General features: G+C 44.7%; 1 protein-coding gene across 3 annotated transcripts in view; it reads right to left on the minus strand.

The window, feature by feature from the left end:
• Positions 1-20,452, minus strand: part of CNTFR (ciliary neurotrophic factor receptor) — a gene marked incomplete at its 3' end in the record, with an annotated part of 840,563 nt that overhangs the window by 341,562 nt on the left and 478,549 nt on the right. For all 3 annotated transcript variants that reach the window (XM_082243029.1, XM_082243027.1, XM_082243028.1), the window contains one exon: positions 12,656-12,745. In XM_082243029.1, the coding sequence (XP_082099155.1) occupies positions 12,656-12,745 (90 nt within the window). The remainder of the gene's footprint in view (positions 1-12,655; positions 12,746-20,452) is intronic.

Consider the following 20,452-nt stretch of genomic DNA (forward strand, 5'->3'; position numbering starts at 1 on the left):
AGCAACTTCCTGATACAAGTTGCGATAGTCAGAAATTTACATTTCGTTTGTTTTTGGTAGAACTATTTCTATATATAGATTAAAAAAAGCCCCTTTACACTGACCATAAGGCTTGTGATGGTCAACTTTCATGATATGGGAGGCCTCAGGTGGGGCTCCTGACATCACCAAAGGGCCACACATAATATTTAGCGTATATACATTATCAGAGACAGCAGATGCACAACAGGGTATAGTCAAAAACTAGGGGTAAGATACAAGAGATGGTCAGAGATTGCAGACATGATACAAGAGATGGTCAGAGATTGCAAACATGATATAAGAGATGGTCAGAGATTACAGACATGATACATGAGATGGTCAGAGATTACAGACATGATACAAGAGATGATCAGAGATTGCAGACATGATACAAGAGATGATCAGAGATTGCAGACATGATACAAGAGATGATCAGAGATTGCAGACATGATACAAGAGATGGTCAGAGACTGCAGACATGATAAAAGAGATGGTCAGAGATTGCAGACATGATATATGAGATGGTCAGGGACTGCAGACATGATACAAGAGATGGTCAGAGACTGCAGACATGATATAAGAGATGGTCAGAGATTGCAGACATGATATAAGAGAAGGTCAGAGACTGCAGACATGATATAAGAGATGGTCAGAAACTGCAGATATGATATAAGAAATGGTCAGAGATTGCAGATATGATACAAGAGATGGTCAGAGACTGCAGACATGATATAATAGATGGTCAGAGACTGCAGACATGATACAAAAGATGTTCAGAGACTGAATACATGATACAAGAGATGGTCAGAGATTGCAGACATGATACAAGAGATGGTCAGAGATTGCAGAGATGATACAAGAGATGGTCAGAGATTGCAGACATGATACAAGAGATGGTCAGAGATTGCAGACATGATACAAGAGATGGTCAGAGATTGCAGAGATGATGCAAGAGATGGTCAGAGACTGCAGACATGATACAAGAGATGGTCAGAGACTGCAGACATGATATATAAGATGGTCAGAGACTGCAGACATGATACAAGAGATGGTCAGAGATTGCAGACATGATATAAGAGATGATCAGAGATTGCAGACATGATATACGAGATGGTCAGAGACTGAATAAATAATATAAGAGATGGTCAGACTGCATGCATGATACAAGAGATGGTCAGAGACTGTGGACAGGATATAAGAGATGGTAAGAGACTGCAGAAATATTACAGGAGAAACTGCATACGCGATACCAGTGATCAGAGACTGTGGGCATGCTACTGGAGATAGCCAGAGACTGTAAACATGCTATAGGAGTTTTTTTGAGACTGGGGACATGCTCACGGAGACAGTCATAGACTGGAGACATATTACATGAGACTGCTAGAGATCATCACTATAAAATGCCTATAGAGAAGCACAGATTAGTTTCTGCAGGTTACACCAGGGCCCTAAGGTGTGTATTTATTTTAAAAGAAAAAGCTTGCATAGCAATTCTTCCAGTGAAAGTGCATGAACCTTCATTCTGTGCGAATGAGGGCAAAAAAACAAATGTGTAATTTCTGTGCTGATCGAACGGTCTCCATTAACACAAAACTGAAAATAATGCATTTCCTTTTCTTAGCGGCATCTAGTGGCCAAATGCATAATTTTCCATTTTACGTTAATGGAAAACATGCGACCAGCATAGGAAATAGCCTAATAACATTTGATGTTTACCTCTATGTGCACATAATAAATGTAAATGTGCTCTCACTGGGTGAACTGCTATGCAATTTTTATGTTTTCGTTTTTATAAATACACCCCTAAATGTAACCCACGATAATTCCTTCGCAATGAAAGAAAGGAGATAATAAACAGACAATGTGAGAAAGGAGATAATAAACGCTTTGCATCAGGACAGAAAAAGGGAAGAATATTTAACCTGTTCCCGCCTACCCGCCGCCTATTTACTGCGGCAGTGTGGCCCGCCCCCACTCGGCAGCGGGGACTCTGATGCACGTGGGCAGGCGGCTCCGATTGCCGCCTGACACCCGTGATCGCTCCCCGCTGAGAGAGAAGGACGGTCGGATGTTGTAAACACAGCAGACCGTTCTTCTCCCTGGAATGATCACAGAGCTCCTGTGATCCTTCTATATAGAATCACAGGTCTCTATGATCATTTCACAAGCCACGCCCCCCCACAGTTAGAATCACTCCCCTAGGGTCACATTTAACACTTCGATCAACCCTGGTGTTAACCCCTTCCCTGCCAGTGTCATTATTATAGTAACAGTGCATATGTATAGCACTGATTACTGTAGTAATGTCACTGGTCCCCCCCAAAAGTGTCAAAAATGTCAGTTAGGGGTCCGATCTGTCCGCCTCAATGTCGCAGTCCCGCTAAAAATCGCAGATTGCCGCCATTACTAGTAAAAAAAAATAAGAAAAAAAAAAAAAACAATAAAATGACATAATTCTTTCCCGTAGCTTGTAGACGTGATAACTTTTGCACAAACCAATCAAAATACGCTTATTGCGATTTGTTTTATCAAAAGTTTGTAGCGGAAAACAAATTGGCCTAAAATGTTCAAAAATTTAGATTTTTTTTTTTTTTTTGGGAATGTTATATAGCAGAATGTGAAAAATATTGCTTTTTTTTTTTTTTTTTTTCAGAATTGTCGCTTTTTTTGGTTTATAGCGCAAAACATAAAAACCGTACAGGTGATCAAATACCATTAAAAGAAAGCTCTATTTGTGGGAAAAAAAGGACATCAATTTTATTTAGGTACAGCGTCGCACGACCGCGCAATTGTCCGTTAAAGCAACGCAGTGCCGAATCGCAAAATATGGCCTGGTCATTTAGGGGGGAAATCTTCCAGTCCAGAAGTGGTTAAAATAAATCATTAAAACCATTTTTCCATGGCAGAGCCTTCACTCCATAGGGTTTGACTTGAATCCGCCTGTCTGCTCATGCTATGGGAGACAGAAATAGCACATGAGCGCGGGTTAACCCCTTGTGGACAATGCCTTAAAGAGAAATGAATGCATTGCGCATGAGCTTGCAATCAGCGGGAAGGAAATCTCTCCTGCTATGAGCAGATGAGGATCCCGTTCATCGTTGGGGCCCTTAATGATGCGCCGTCTACGTCTAGCCAGAGTTTGACTCATGCCCGGCGCAGTGACGGTTAACATGAAGTCTTTACTCATTAATGAGATTGATTTTCCGTTCATGTCATTCTAAATGCACAGCCAATGTTACTGCATAATACTATGAATTATTCACGGCGCGCTGTGTAATGTATTCCCGATGACGGTCACAAATGACTCCAGACTGACATCAGATAAAAAGACACCTTGATCCTCTCCTCTTCAGATGGAAGGGACAAACATGGCTGCCCCCTCAGGGGTTGGCGCTTCTCAGAAGGTCAGAGCTCCCCTTTAAAGGAAAGTGGAGTGGAACTGCTGAGTTGTCCCGGCGATTCCCAGAGTGGCGCTTTGACCTTTTTTCTTATAAAGTAAACCTGTCACCGCCATTGCCGAGCTTCTTCTGAAATGCCTGCGCACCTCTGATTTGCATCCCTGGTCCAGGGCAGTAAACACCGGGCTACACCAGCCATTCAATCTCTTCACTGCTATGAGATGGAACTCAGGGGAAAACAAAAACCTCCCTTGCAGTAGAGCTGCTCCTGCACTCTAAGGGTTTAAGATCTAGGTGACTAGGTCTAGGGGACTATGGGACTAGATCTTAGGTCTATGGGACTAGACTGTATGACTAGGTCTTGAGGCTAGGGTACTAGGTCTAGGAGACTAGAGGACTAGGTCTAGGGACGAAGTCTTAGTCTTAGGTCTATAGGATTAGGTCTTAGGTCTATGGGACTAGGTCTTCGGTATATGGGACTAGGTCTTAGGTATATGGGACTACGTCTTGGGCCTAGGGGACTAGGTCTAGGAATACGTAAGTCTTAAGACTTAAGACTAGGTCTTGGGACAAGGTCTTAGGTCTATGGGACTAGGTCTTAGGTCTATGGGACTAGGTCTTGGGACTAGGTCTAGGAATACGTAAGTCTTAAGACTTAAGACTAGGTCTTGGGACAAGGTCTTAGGTCTATGGGACTAGGTCTTGGGACTAGGGGACTAGGTCTAGGAATACGTAAGTCTTAAGACTTAAGACTAGGTCTTGGGACAAGGTCTTAGGTCTATGGGACTAGGTCTTAGGTCTATGGGACTAGGTCTTAGGTCTATGGGACTAGGTCTTGGGCCTAGGGGATTAGGTCTAGGAATACGTAAGTCTTAAGACTAGGTCTTGGGACAAGGTCTTAGGTCTATGGGACTAGGCCTTAGGTATATGGGACTAGGCCTTAGGTATATGGGACTACGTCTTGGGACTAGGGGACTAGGTCTAGGAATACATATGTCTTAAGACTAGGTCTTGGGACAAGGTCTTAGGTCTATGGGACTAGGATTTAGGTTTATGGGACTACGTTTTGGGACTAGGAGACTATGTCTTGGGACTAGGGGACTAGGTCTAGCAGACTAGAAGACTAGGTCTTGGGACTAGGTCTAGGAGACTATGGACTAGGTCTTAGCACTAGTGAACTAGGTCATAGAACAAATGGACTAGATCTTAGCACTAGAGAACTAAGTCTAAAGTCTAGGGGACCATGTCTTAGGTCTCAGGGACTAATCAAGTTCCTCTACCCCAAACTCGCTCATCCATGTTTTTATGGACCTTGCTTTGTGCACTGGTCCAAATCATTTAAATAGAGGGGGGATCATGGTGAGGGGTTGTCTTTCAGGGGTTGGGCTTGGCCCCTAAGTTCCAGTGAAGGAGACTGGGTCTAGGAGACTAGGGGACTAGGTCTTAGGTCTATTGGACTAGGTCTAGGAGACTATGGACTAGGTCTTAGCACTAGTGAACAAGGTCAGAGAACAAGTGGACTAGATCTTAGCAGTAGAGAACTAAGTCTAAAGTCTAGGGGACCATGTCTTAGGTCTCAGGGACTAACCAAGTTCCTCCACCCCAAACTCACTCATCCATGTCTTTATGGACCTTGCTTTGTGCACTGATCCAAATCATTTGGTGGAAGGGGGTTATGGTGTGGGATTGTTTTTCAGGGGTTGGGCTTAGCCCCTTAGTTCCAGTGAAGGGGACTAGGTCTAGTAGGTCTATGGAACTAGGTCTTGGGACTAGGTCTAGGAGACTATGGACTAGGTGTTAGTACTAGTGGACTAGGTCATAGAACAAGTAGACTAGGTCTTAGCACTAGAGAAGTACGTCTAAAGTCTAGGGGACTATGTCTTAGGTCTCAGGAACTAATCAAGTTCCTCTACCCCAAACTCGCTCATCCATGTCTTTATGGACCTTGCTTTGTGCACTGGTCCAAATTATTTGGTGGAGGGGGGATTATGGTGTGGGGTTGTTTTTCAGGGGTTGGGCTTGGCCCCTTAGTTCCAGTGAAGGGAACTCTTAAGGCGTCCTGACCTCAACCTGATAGAACACGTTTGGTATGAATTAGAGCGGAGACTGCAGGCCTGGCCATATCTCCAAAATCAGTGCCTGATTTCACAAATGTGCTTCTGGAAGAATGGTCAAACATTCCCATAGACCCTCCTAAACCTTGTGGACAGCCTTCCCAGAAGAGATGAAGCTGTTGTGGGCCAACTCTATATTGAACCCTATGGACTAAGACTGGCATGCCATTAAAGTTCATGTGCGTGTAAAGACGTCCCAATACTTTTGACTATATATTGTATCTCCTAGTAGCAAGCATAAAGTTGACCGTGTAATTTGGCTCTAAGTCAAAAAGGTAGCCACAACTTTTTAGACAAAAAAATAGCTACAAGCTTGGAGTCATGCAACTGCGTCTATCCCTCCCCCGTGTACAGTAGACGCTCCTATGTACACAGCAATGTAGCGAAATGCAATGGTTTTTTTTATTCCCGGGGGGGTTCTGTGGTCTGGCACTCAGTATATAAGTCAGACCTGTGTTAGCTTTGGCTCGCTTAGCGCAGTCTTGGCAAGACGAGCCTTCCTGTACTAAGTGCCCGGCCAACACCAACATGTCCCAATCATTACAGATCCGACTACGGCAGAGAGTGACAGCCTGACAGACAAGGGAGTTAAAGTGGACCTGTCGCACAGCAAGAGTATCACTGTTCAGAAAAGGCTCCAGTCTTCCAGGGTCCAGTGACTTAGCCTAGGCTGAGGTGAGGTCATCAGTCTGCTGCAGGCAGGATGGAGAATTTCCTCAGTCTCCCCACCCCGCTGATCAGGGCTGTACACTGTAGCTTCATAGCAAGCCACAAGGAGAGGCTGATCTGTGTCTGATATCTGTGAACGCATCCAAGACCTGCACAGACTCCAGGATTTACGTAAATAGATAAGGACCTTGGATGATGCCTGAACAAAGATGAGAGAAAAGAAGATTGGGGGGGGGGGGGGGGGAAGTGCTGTGATCTTAGTGTGTAACCCTGACATATTACTAAGAAATTATTTTTAAGGAATATATGTCATGCTAGTCCCCATTCATGCCTGAGCGTAGCGGGAACGCGCGTTGCGCCTAGGGCGGCCCCATCACTTCAGTGGACCGCTCTACACACAACAAATGCCCCAACGTAGCTCCAAAACCTGTTTTTGGTCATGGAGTATCTGGTGATTTTTTCAGTGAGCACTTTGGCCAATTTGTAGCGCGTTTTTTTCCCGCGGGAAAACGTGCGTCTGCTACCCGCGCTTGGGGTGCCATTACCACAATTTGTGGCACCACAAGCGCGACCCACGTTTGCGCCTAAGTCTCCTTACAAAAGCAGCTCATCAATATACGGACAAGTTGGCTGGCAAGGTGGGGTGGTTTTGCTTTGCTACCCACCTATGCATAGTACCCTTCCATTGTTGGCATGGTATTATTTAAGAGGGGGGCCATTAGTCCTTGTAATCCCCCCCCCCTTTCTTGGTCACACAAGGGTCCTATGGAAAAAAAAGTACTGTCTCCTTAAGGCCCCTTTCACACTTGTCATTACGGGGAGCAGGAGCGGGAGGGGGGGGGGGACTCACCCCCCCCCCCGCCTTCTGCGGCTCGCCTGGGTCTCCTATCCCACCGGATTGACAGATTCCCTGGGACAAACAGAGACTGGCAGGTATCTGTCATTTAATTTAGAGGCAGTAGTGATGATGTAGCTAATGACTGATTCCCTGGTTTGTTTACAAACAGAGGCTGGCAGGGATCTGTCATTTTACCTAGTTTGTTTATAAACAGAGACAGGCAGGGATCTGTCATTTAGAGGCAGTAGCGATGATGTAGCTAATGACAGATTCCCTGGTTTGTTTACAAACAGAAGCTGGCAGGGATCTGTCATTTTACCTGGTTTGTTTATAAACAGATACTGGCAGGGATATGTCATTTAGAGGCAGTAGTGATGATGCAGGTAATGACAGATTCCCTGGTTTGTTTACAAACAGAGACTGTCAGGGATCTGTCATTTTACCTAGTTTGTTTATAAATAGAGACTGGCAGGGATCTGTCATTTAGAGGCAGTAGCGATGATGTAGCTAATGACAGATTCCCTGGTTTGTTTACAAACAGAGGCTGGCAGGGATCTGTCATTTTACCCGGTTTGTTTATAAACAGAGACTGGCAGGGATCTGTCATTTAGAGGCAGTAGTGATGATGCAGCTAATGACAGATTCCCTGCTTTGTTGACAGAGGCTGGCAGGGATCTGTCATTTAGAAGCAGTAGTGATGATGTAGCTAATGACAAATTCCCTGCTTTGTTGACAAACAGAGGCTGGCAGGGATCTGTCATTTTACCTAGTTTGTTTATAAACAGAGACTGGCAGGGATCTGTCGTTTAGAGGCAGTAGTGATGATGCAGCTAATGACAGATCCCCTGCTTTGTTTACAAACAGAGGCTGGCAGGGGTCTGTCATTTTACCTGTTTTGTTTATAAACAGATACTGGCAGGGATCTGTCATTTAGAGGCAATAGTGATAATGCAGCTAATGACAGATCCCCTGGTTTGTTGATAAACAGAGGCTGGCAGGGATCTGTCATTAAGAGGCATTAATGATGCTGTAGCTAATGACAAATTCTCTGATTTGTTGACAAACAAAAGCTGACAGGGATCTGTCATTTAGAGGCAGTAGTAATGATGCAGCTAATAACAGATTCCCTGGTTTGTTGACAGAGGCTGGCGGGGATCTGTCATTTAGAAGCAGTAGTGATGATGTAGCTAATGACAAATTCCCTGATTTGTTGACAAACAAAGGCTGACAGGGATCTCTTATTTAGAGACAGTAGTGATAATGCAGCTAATGACAGATTTGCTGGTTTGTTTACAAACAGAGACTGTCAGGTATCTGTCAATTAGAGGCAATAGTGATAATGCACCTAATGACAGATTCCCTGGTTTGTTGATAAACAGAGGCTGTCAGGGATCTGTCATTTTACCTGGTTTGTTTATAAACAGAGACTGGCAGGGATCTGTCATTTAGAGGCAGTAGTGATAATGAAGCTAATGACAGATTCCCTAATTTGTTGACAAAACAAAGGCTGACAGAGATCTGTCATTTTGAGGACAGTAGTGATGATGCAGCTAATGACAGGTCTCCTAGTTTGTTTACAAACAGAGGCTGGCAGGGATCTGTCATTTTACCTGGTTAGTTTATACACAGAGGCTGGCAGGGATCTGTCATTTTACCTGGTTTGTTTATATACAGAGACTGGCGGGGATCTGTCATTTTACCTGGTTTGTTTATATACAGAGACTGGCGGGGATCTGTCATTTAGAGACAGCAGTGATGATGCAGCTAATGACAGATTTGCTGGTTTGTTTACAAACAGAGGCTGGCAGGGATCTGTCATTTTACCTGGTTTGTTTATATACAGAGACTGGCAGGGATCTGTCATTTTACCTGGTTTGTTTATATACAGAGACTGGCGGGGATCTGTCATTTTACCTGGTTTGTTTATATACAGAGACTGGCGGGGATCTGTCATTTTACCTGGTTTGTTTATATACAGAGACTGGCGGGGATCTGTCATTTTACCTGGTTTGTTTATATACAGAGACTGGCGGGGATCTGTCATTTAGAGACAGCAGTGATGATGCAGCTAATGACAGATTTGCTGGTTTGTTTACAAACAGAGGCTGTCAGGGATCTGTCATTTAAAGGCAACAGTGATAATGCAGCTAATGACAGATCCCCTGGTTTGTTGATAAACAGAGACTGTCAGGTTTCTGTCATTTAGGGGGCAATAGTGATAATGCAGCTAATGACAGATCTCCTAGTTTGTTTACAAACAGAAGCTAGCAGGAATCTGTCATTTAGCACTGGTAAATGACAGATCCTAGCCACTGTTTGCATACACATAATGTCACTTTTAAAAGAGTATATCGCACATCATCCACAACTTCATGTGTAGGTTTAAAGCATACCCCAAACATGTTATTTAGGTGATTTCTGAATTCTCAGTGTTGTCCTCATTCAAAGACTGTACACTCCATGGCAGTGCGAATGCCCACAAAGGCAGGGTGCTGTCATGTTTTCAGCAAGCTATGTACAGCACCCAGCTGGCCCCTCCCACTGGCCATGATCTGACTGCATTTCAAACAGATGCACAGAGACCCAGTGATGACATGACTGGGTGTAAAATAAGGTATGTGATGATAACAATATACTACTACTAATACCACTACTACTACTACTACTACCACCACTACTACTACTACTGCCACCACTACTACTTCTACTACTACTTCTACTACTACTACCACCACTACTACTACTATCACTACTACCACCACCACCACTACTTCTACTACCACCACTACTACTAACACTACTACCACTACTACTACTACTACTACTACTACCACTACCACCACTACTACCACCACCACCACTACTTCTACTACTACTACCACCACTACTACCACCACCACCACTACTTCTACTACTACTACCACTACTACTACTACTACTACTACCACCACCACCACTACTTCTACTACTACTACCACCACTACTACTATCACCACTACTTCTACTACTACTACCACCACTACTACTACCACCACTACTACTACTACTACCACCACTACTACCACCACCACCACTACTTCTACTACTACTACCACCACTACTACCACCACCACCACTACTACTACTACCACCACTACTACCACCACCACCACTACTTCTACTACTACTACCACTACTACTACTACTACTACCACCACTACTACTACCACCACTACTACTACTACTACTACCACCACTACTACCACCACCACCACTACTTCTACTACTACTACCACCACTACTACTACCACCACTACTACTACTACTAATAATAATAATAATAATTATTATTATTATTACTAATAATATAAAAACAGAAAGAATAGGACGAAGAAGAAAATAAATAAAAAGATGACTTTAGCATGAACTTGACTTCAGAAATGTAAGTTCTCTGGGTTCTCAGGGACATGTTCTCCCCACCCCCCTGCCACCCTGCGTCATCGTCCCAATAAGAAGGGAGCAGTTCTGAGCCGGCCTGCATTTGATTTAGTTAATATAACAGCGTACTTAGTTCATTGTTCCTTGCAGAACATTTTCCAAGAATTGGATAACAGATATTGGCTTGTCAGACACATATTGAATGATTTGGAAATTGCAGCGGGTTTGGCAGCTCTGAGCGCTCCGCCTCTGCCATGGAGGCACAATGAGGAGGTCAGGGTGCCGCCATCACACAGGCTTCTCCATAGGAGTGTAATGAGCCCCTCCTCCACCCATCAATGCAATAATACAAACGCTACAATTTGCACAGATATCATTCAAAAATTGCAACATTGTAAAGATCTTGATTGTCATTTGGATTTTCCGCTTAATCAGCTGCAGACAGTTTTATCATCACAAATGACAACTCTTCCACTCTCTGTCAATGCACAGCGCCTCCAACTGTCCACAGTGTGCGCACAACTGACAGTTCCCTGAATGCAGCATTGTAGGCTGATTTCTCTGAGCTCTACAAATTCTTGTAGCCGCGTTTGTCATTTTATCTTACAATACTTCTCTCATCAGAACATTCAGAAATATCACCGGAGTGTGAAATAATCATTCAACCAATCCTCTATTTCTGAGCCCCTCTCCTTCTCCTCACTACTCATCACTATAGAAGATAGAAGAGTTCATCAGAGAAAAATCCAAAGAATTATCTCTGAGAAAAGACTGACAATCCGCAGAAATTCCCCAATTATTCTGCATGGCCCATTTTTGCAATTATATTAACATGTAAATGTGCATTAAATTATCTATCTATCTATCTATCTATCTATCTATCTATCTATCTATCTATCTATCTATCTATCTATCTATCTATCTATCTCATATCTATCTCATATCTATCTATCTATCTATCTATCTATCTATCTATCTATCTATCTATCTATCTATCTATCTATCTCATATCTATCTATCTATCTATCTATCTATCTATCTATCTATCTATCTATCTATCTATCTATCTATCTATCTATCTATCTATCTATCTATCTCATATCTATCTATCTATCTATCTATCTATCTATCTATCTATCTATCTATCTATCTATCTATCTATCTATCTATCTATCTATCTATCTATCTCATATCTATCTATCTATCTATCTCATATCTATCTATCTATCTATCTATCTATCTATCTATCTATCTATCTATCTATCTATCTATCTCATATCTATCTATCTATCTATCTATCTATCTATCTATCTATCTCATATCTATCTCATATCTATCTATCTATCTATCTATCTATCTATCTATCTATCTATCTATCTATCTATCTATCTATCTATCTATCTATCTATCTATCTATCTATCTATCTATCTCATATCTATCTATCTATCTATCTATCTATCTATCTATCTATCTATCTATCTATCTATCTATCTATCTATCTATCTATCTATCTATCTCATATCTATCTATCTATCTATCTATCTATCTATCTATCTATCTATCTATCTATCTATCTATCTATCTATCTATCTCATATCTATCTATCTATCTATCTCATATCTATCTATCTATCTATCTATCTATCTATCTATCTATCTATCTATCTATCTATCTATCTATCTATCTATCTATCTATCTATCTCATATCTATCTATCTATCTATCTATCTATCTATCTATCTATCTATCTATCTATCTATCTATCTATCTATCTATCTATCTATCTATCTATCTATCTGTCTATCTGTCTGTCTGTCTGTCTGTCTGTCTGTCTGTCTGTCTGTCTGTCTGTCTGTCTATCTATCTATCTATCTATCTATCTATCTATCTATCTATCTCATATCTATCTATCTATCTATCTATCTATCTATCTATCTATCTATCTATCTATCTATCTATCTATCTATCTATCTATCTATCTATCTATCTATCTATCTATCTATCTATCTATCTATCTATCTATCTATCTATCTATCTATCTATCTATCTATCACAAAAATTACACAAGGAGTAACTAAAGACTTCTATTGGGTTTATCGTCTCATTTCCTATTGATATAAATATATTTTACCATACATTTACCACCCCCCCCCCTATATTTATATCATGCAGGTAAATAATGTAAGCGTTTCCGTTACCTCTTTGCGAGCTGCGTCCTGCGCGGGCAGTCTGTACGCGGTCCAGTGACCCAGGCTCAGAGACGAAAGGCCGAGATCTTGACTTTGCTTCTGTAGGAAGATAAAAGGTGACACAGAATGAGGCCGCTGGGCGGAAAGCGGGTGAATTGCTGCAAAGGTTAATGAGGGCGAATTAGCCGCAATGAAATCTGCGTTGTGCGGTGTGTGAGAGCGCCGTGCTGACAAGACACATTTTTAATGTCATCCTGGTGATGTTTCAATCAATCAAATGGGCCCATTAATTAGGGATGAGGAGGGGGATGGTCCCCCGGCGCCTGTCCCATCACCTTGGCGGAAGTCCGCAGGTGAGAATGTTCTGGTTTAATAATGACTCTGGTGTGGAGTCACCAGTAGCACTCGGGCTGCCTGCTTTATACAGTAACTCCAAACATAATCAATGGAAATAATACAATCCAGGTAACACTGCAGTTGTGCTAAAGTGGAAAAAGCCCATTTTTTTTACCGGAAGCGTCATGGGAGCAGAGCCTTGCACAGAGATTCCTCCCCCGCGGGTCCCCTGCGTCATCGCATATCACATGACCAAACGCAGGCAAGATATGGAGACATGTCAATGTTCTGATCCTCTGTAGCTTTCCTGTAGAGGGGTAAAAGGAGGTGACCTTAAGGAAAGTGTGGGTGCCTGGCACGGGGGCATGGGATGAGAATTCCCAGTATACAGAGGCAGGGGAAATGTGGAGAGTAGGAGTGCCTAGTTTAGGGAGCAAGAAGAAGAGTGGAGGTGCCCTTCAGGTTATGAAGTAAAGAAGGGCGGTAAGGAGGGTGAGGGTGCCTAGTGCAGGAGGCAGTCAGTAGGGTGGGCTGCCTAGTATAGGGGAGGGTATGAAGGACAGATAGTGATTAATAAAGAGAGCAGAAAGAAAGGTGGGATTATCTAGTATCTAGGGGAAGAAAGGAGGGCTGGGGTGCTGGGGTGCCAAATGCAATATATTAGTCAGGAGGGTGCGATTGTCTAGTACAGGGGGACAGCAAGGAGGGCTGGGGTGCCCAGCATAGAGGCAGTAAGGATGATAGCGGTACCCAATATGGTGGCAGTAAGGAGAGTGGGGTACCAAATACAGGTGCAGTAAAGAGGTTGGGGGTTCCCAGTCCAGGGGCAGTAAAGAGGGTGGTGTAACCAATACTGGAGCAGCAAGAAGGGTGGAGGTGCCCAAGACAGGGGCATTAAGAGGGGTGGCTGCCCCAAGTATAGGGGCAGTAAGGAGGGTGGATGTTCCCAGTACAGGAACAGTAAAGAAGTTGAGGGTTCATAATACAGGAGACGTAAGGAAGGTGGGGGTTCCTAATACAGGAGTTGTAAGGAGGGTGAGGGTTCCTAATACAGTGGCAGTAAAAAGGGTGGGGTGCTGAATACAGGGGCAGTAAAGAGGGTGAGGGTTTCTCGTAAGAGGGCCATAAGGAGGATGGTGATGCCCAATACAGGGGCAATATGGAAGATGAGGATGCCCAATACATGGGCTGTAAAGAGGGTGGGGGTTTCTCGTAAGAGGGCCATAAGGCGGATGGTGATGCCCAATACAGGGGCAAGATGGAAGATGAGGATGCCCAATACATGGGCTGTAAAGAGGGTGGGGGTTTCTCGTAAGAGGGCCATAAGGAGGATGGTGATGCCCAATACAGGGGCAAGATGGAAGATGAGGATGCCCAATACATGGGCAGTAGGAAAGGTGGGGTTTCCAGTGCAGAAGTAGTAAGGAGAGTGGGCGTTCCCAATTAAGAGGCAGCAAGGAGGACAGGGTTTCCCAGTAGAGGGGCAATAATGACAGTAAGGGTGCCCAATACATGGGGCAGAAAGGAGAGTGGGTGTTCCCCTTACAGATTTAATAGAAAATGTGGGGTGTCAAATATGGTTTTGGGTGGTTCCTTATATAGGGGCAGTAAGGAAGGTGGGGGTTCCCAGTACAGGTGCAGTAAAGAGTGCTGGGGCTCCCAGTATTAGGGCAACAAAATGGGTAGGGGCTCCCAGTATGGGGGCAATAAGGAGGGTGGGGGTTTCCAGCATGGGGGCAGCAGGGAGGGTGGGGGTACCCAGTACAGATTTAATAGGAAATGCGGGGTGTCCATCACAGGGGGCAGTAAGGAGGGTGTGGTGCTTAATATAGGGGCAGTAAGGCAGGTGGGGGTTCCCAGTACATGTGCAGTAAAGAATGTTGTGGTTTCCAGTATGGGGACAACAAGGTGGGTGGGGGTTCCCAGTATGGGGGAAATAAGGAGGGAAGGGGTTCCCTGTATAGGGGCAGTAAGAAGGATGGGGTTCCTAGTATGGGCGCAATAGGGAGGGTAGGGGTTCCTGGTATGGGGGTAGTAAGGAGGATGGGGTTCCCAGCACAACATTGGCTTACTGCCCAGTAATGCCAGAAAGAATCCTGCCACCTATCACAGCTGAGCTACTTTAGGTCTAAAATGGCCGCTACCATATAGCAACAGTCTGCACAGACACAATGTTCTATAAATAGATGGAAGAATCTCTATGTGAAGTGATTTCTGGATTCAGGTAGGTGTGCTGCACCCTAATACTGCATTTTATTATAAATGTCTCCAGTGAATACCTCTTCTAACCAAACCTCCTTCATAAAATATAGGGGAGGAAAATGGTCCTCAGTTGTGGGGTGGAGATCCACAACCTGTGCAGTGCCGGTACAGCAACTCATTATTGTAAAATAAAAATACAACTAACCGGAATAACGTATATTTATTGACTGCTTTAAATACGGGCCAAGCAAACAAAGCTTTCTGGGGGTGACTGGTCCTCTTTGTATAAGAGGGAGCTGTGAAGGCCAGGTGATTTGTGGCGGCTCCTGGCTCACTTCATTAACATTCTGCGGGCCCCGTAAAACCACAGGGTGAGAGCCCGGGGCCCCCCGACAACAGGCTCCTGTGTGTGGAAGGGAACGGCGGAGGGTCAGGAATAAAGCAAACAAGGTCCCATTAATAGTGGAGGAACATTCCAGGTCTGAGGCTCCATAATGAGCTGCCAGGCCACAAGGCAGAAAGCCATGCTTGTACACAACAAGATGGATGAAAAGGGGCCTGTTATCCCGGACCGCCAGGACTGCGCTGCAAACCGCACGCCGCGAGGCGGAGGGAGACGCAACTACAAGAGCGTGGGAGTCCTGTACACCTTCCACCACCTCCGCCAGGATCAGGGACCCTTCTGCTTCTCATTATACACAGCACACCTGGGATATCATCCCCGTACTTACTCTATATATTTAAAGACTGTGTATACAAGCCATACATGGCAAAAATATTATTTATATAGCGCTGACATATTCCACAGCCCTGTACAGAGAACACTGAGTCATTCAATTCAGCCTCTGCACCACAGGAGCTTACACTCTAATGTCCCCCAACAGTAACACACTGTTATTATTATTATTATACATTTATATAGCTCTGACATATACCGCAGTGCTGTACAGAGAACACTGAGCCAGTCACATCAGTCTCTGTACCAGAGGAGCTTACACTCTAATGTCCCCCCCCCCCCCCAGTCACATCAGTCTCTGTACCAGAGGAGCTTACACTCTAATGTCCCCCCACAGTCACATCAGTCTCTGCACCAGAGGAGCTTACACTCTAATGTCCCCCCCCCCAGTCACATCAGTCTCTGTACCAGAGGAGCTTACACTCTATGTCTCCCCACGGTCACACACTATTATTATACATTTATATAGCTCTGACATATACCGCAGTGCTGTACAGAGAACACTGAGCCAGTCACATCAGTCTCTGTACCAGAGGAGCTTACACTCTAATGTCCCCCCACAGTCACATCAGTCTCTGCACCAGAGGAGCTTACACTCTAATGTTCTCTCACAGTCACATCAGTCTCTGTACCAGAGGAACTTACACTCTAATGTCCCCCCACAGTCACTATTATTATACATTTATATAGCTCTGACATATACCGCAGTGCTGTACATGGATCTATGAGCCAGTCACATCAGTCTCTGTACCAGAGGAGCTTACACTCTAATGTCCCCCCACAGTAACTATTATTATACATTTATATAGCTCTGACATATACCGCAGTGCTGTACAGAGAACACTGAGCCGGTCACATCAGTCTCTGTACCAGAGGAGCTTACACTCTAATGTCCCCACACAGTCACACACTATTATTATACATTTATATAGCTCGACTGACATATACTGAAGTGCTGTACATAGAACACTGAGCCAGTCACATCAGTCTCTGTACCAGAGAAGCTTACACTCTAATGTCCCCCCCCCCCAGTCACATCAGTCTCTGTACCAGAGGAGCTTACACTCTAATGTCCCCCCACAGTCACATCAGTCTCTGCACCAGAGGAGCTTACACTCTAATGTCCCCCCCCCCAGTCACATCAGTCTCTGTACCAGAGGAGCTTACACTCTATGTCTCCCCACAGTCACACACTATTATTATACATTTATATAGCTCTGACATATACCGCAGTGCTGTACAGAGAACACTGAGCCAGTCACATCAGTCTCTGTACCAGAGGAGCTTACACTCTAATGTCCCCCCACAGTCACATCAGTCTCTGCACCAGAGGAGCTTACACTCTAATGTCCCCCCACAGTCACTATTATTATACATTTATATAGCTCTGACATATACCGCAGTGCTGTACATGGATCTATGAGCCAGTCACATCAGTCTCTGTACCAGAGGAGCTTACACTCTAATGTCCCCCCACAGTAACTATTATTATACATTTATATAGCTCTGACATATACCGCAGTGCTGTACAGAGAACACTGAGCCGGTCACATCAGTCTCTGTACCAGAGGAGCTTACACTCTAATGTCCCCCCACAGTCACACACTATTATTATACATTTATATAGCTCGACTGACATATACTGAAGTGCTGTACAGAGAACACTGAGCCAGTCACATCAGCCTATGCACCAGAGGAGCTCACACTCTAATGCCCCCCCCCCCCCCCCGTCACTACTATTTTACATTTATATAGCTCTGACATATACCGCAGTGCTGTACAGAGATCACTGAGTCAATCACATCAGTCTCTGTACCAGAGGAGCTTACACTCTAATGTCCCCCCACAGTCACACACTATTATTATACATTTATATAGCTCTGACATATACCGCAGTGCTGTACAGAGAACAGTGAGCCATTCATATCATTCATATCAGCCTCTGTGCCACAGGAGCTTACATTCTAATGCCCCCCCCCCCCCCCACAGTAACACACTATTATTATACATTCATATAGCTCTGACATATACCGCAGTGCTGTACAGAGATCACTGCCCCATTCATATCAGCTTCTGCCCCACAGGAGCTTACACTCTAATGCGCCCCCCCCCCCCCCCAGTCACACACTATTATTATAATTTCATATATCTCCTATATATTCCTCTCAGTAACAATGACCAGGGATACACTGTAACCAGTATAAACTGAATAGATTTTCCAGCATCAGATCCATTGCAGTATAAATACCAGGGTAATTCCCAGGCCAATGTTATTGAATATGCGGATTATCTAGATAAATTTAGACACCTGAACTTTCCCCAGGTTCTATAAATAGACCCCACGAAAATAAAGGATAAAAAAATAGACATTGTATCAATGTAACTTAGGAAGATACCTTTATTAGCAATGAACACTCTATAGTCATTCACTATCACTAGACTCGGGTCTCCAATCTTTCTATACAAAAGGACCAGTTTACTGTCTTTCAGACCTTGGGGGCAGAAGAAAATTCTCATCATTGGTGTTAGTGGGAGGAATGGTGCCCCATTGCTGGTGTAAGTGGGAAGAAAGAAGGCCCCTTTTATGGTGTCAGTGGGAGGAAGAGTGCCTCATCATTGGTGTCAGCCAGAGGAAAAATGCCGCATCATTGGTATCAATGGCAAGAAGCGTGCCCCATTGTTGGTGTCAGTGGGAGGAATAGCGCTCCATTGTTGGTGTCTTTAGGAGAAAGAGTGCCCCAATATTGGTGTTAGGGGTAGGAAGAGTGCCCCTTTGATGGTGTCAGTAGGAGGAAGAGTGCCTTTTTAATTGTGTCAGTGGGAGGAATAGTGCCCCATCATTGGTATCAGTGGGAGGAATAGTGCCCCATCATTGGTATCAGTGGGAGGAATAGTGCCCCATCATTGGTGTCAGTGGGAGGAATAGTGCCCCATCATTGGTGTCAGTGGGAGGAATAGTGCCCCATCATTGGTATCGGTGGGAGGAATAGTGCCCCATCATTGGTGTCAGTGGGAGGAATAGTGTCCCATCATTGGTATCAGTAGGAGGAATAGTGCCCCATCATTGGTGTCAATTGGAAGACTAGTGCCCCATCATTGGTATCAGTGGGAGGAATAGTGCCCCATCATTGGTATCAGTGGGAGGAATAGTGCCCCATCACTGGTGTCAGTGGGAGGAATAGTGCCCAATCATTGGTATCAGTGGGAGGAATAGTGCCCCATCATTGGTGTCAGTGGGAGGAATTGTGCCATATCATTGGTGTCAGTGGGAGGAATAGTGCCCCATCATTGGTATCAGTAGGAGGAATAGTGCCCCATCATTGGTGTCAATTGGAAGACTAGTGCCCCATCATTGGTGTCAGTGGGAGGAATAGTGCCCCATCATTGGTGTCAGTGGGAGGAATAGTGCCCCATCATTGGTGTCAATTGGAAGACTAGTGCCCCATCATTGGTGTCAATTGGAAGACTAGTGCCCCATCATTGGTATCAGTGGGAGGAATAGTGCCCCATCATTGGTGTCAATTGGAAGACTAGTGCCCCATCATTGGTATCAGTGGGAGGAATAGTGCCCCATCATTGGTGTCAGTGGAAGGAATAGTGCCCCATCATTGCTGTCAGTGGGAGGAGTAGTTTCCCATCATTCAGCTTCGGGTGTGGCTGCAGGAAGGTTCTCTGGCTGTGTGTCTGCTCCAGGTGATTTCTGTGAGAGGGGAGTTCGGTAAAATCTCTCCCAGCCCTGCTGGCCCCTATCTGGGGAGGCCATGCAGGCCAGCAGGGCCTCTCCTGCTGGAAGCTCTCAGCCATCTCCTGGGCAGATGGATGACATACCTGCTCCTGGACAAGCCATGGCTGGGGATCTCTCTGCCCCTGGTGAGGATGAGGATACCGAGTCCATTCGGGAGCGAGTGGTGGCCGGGATCAAGGTCCTGAATAGGGAGAGAGACCAGCTCTACAAACTGAGAGCAGAGTTGAAACGCCTGCGAAAGCAACGTGAAGGTTTGCACAGCCGCAGCCGTGGATCTATGGATTCGGAAATCCAGTTGGCAAAGGTCCGGGTTCAACACCAGGAAACCATTGTGGCCATGATGGAAGGTAAAGAGGGGCCCTTTAAAGAAAAGTTCTGCAATGACCGCAGATTTGCAAGGATGGCAAAGATGGAGGTGGAGGAGGGGACCCCAAGTTCTGACCCCCTGCCCCCCCAAGGTGAGGTGAGCAGCCCGTTACCTTCTCAGGGCTCAGGAGGCATGCTTAAAGTGATCCAGGCAGTGGAGTCTCCAGTACGGGCGGATCAGCTGGTGTTTGGTGAGGAGAACATACCTGATAATGTGCCTGATAAGGTAAAACCTAGCAAGTCACAAGTGACTGATAAAACTATTTTTGTGCCATTTAACACCTTGGCTAATACTGATGTTTTGCCCAATGACACCCAGGCTGGTAATTTTGTATCCAGCAATATTTCAGCTGCTGATGTTTCCTTGCAGGAAAAACTGCGTTTAAAAAATGACATTGCAGCAAAGGAACTACAAGAGCCT

Source organism: Pelophylax lessonae (assembly GCF_965119305.1).
Source record: "Pelophylax lessonae genome assembly, chromosome: 1".
Lineage (NCBI taxonomy): Eukaryota > Metazoa > Chordata > Amphibia > Anura > Ranidae > Pelophylax > Pelophylax lessonae.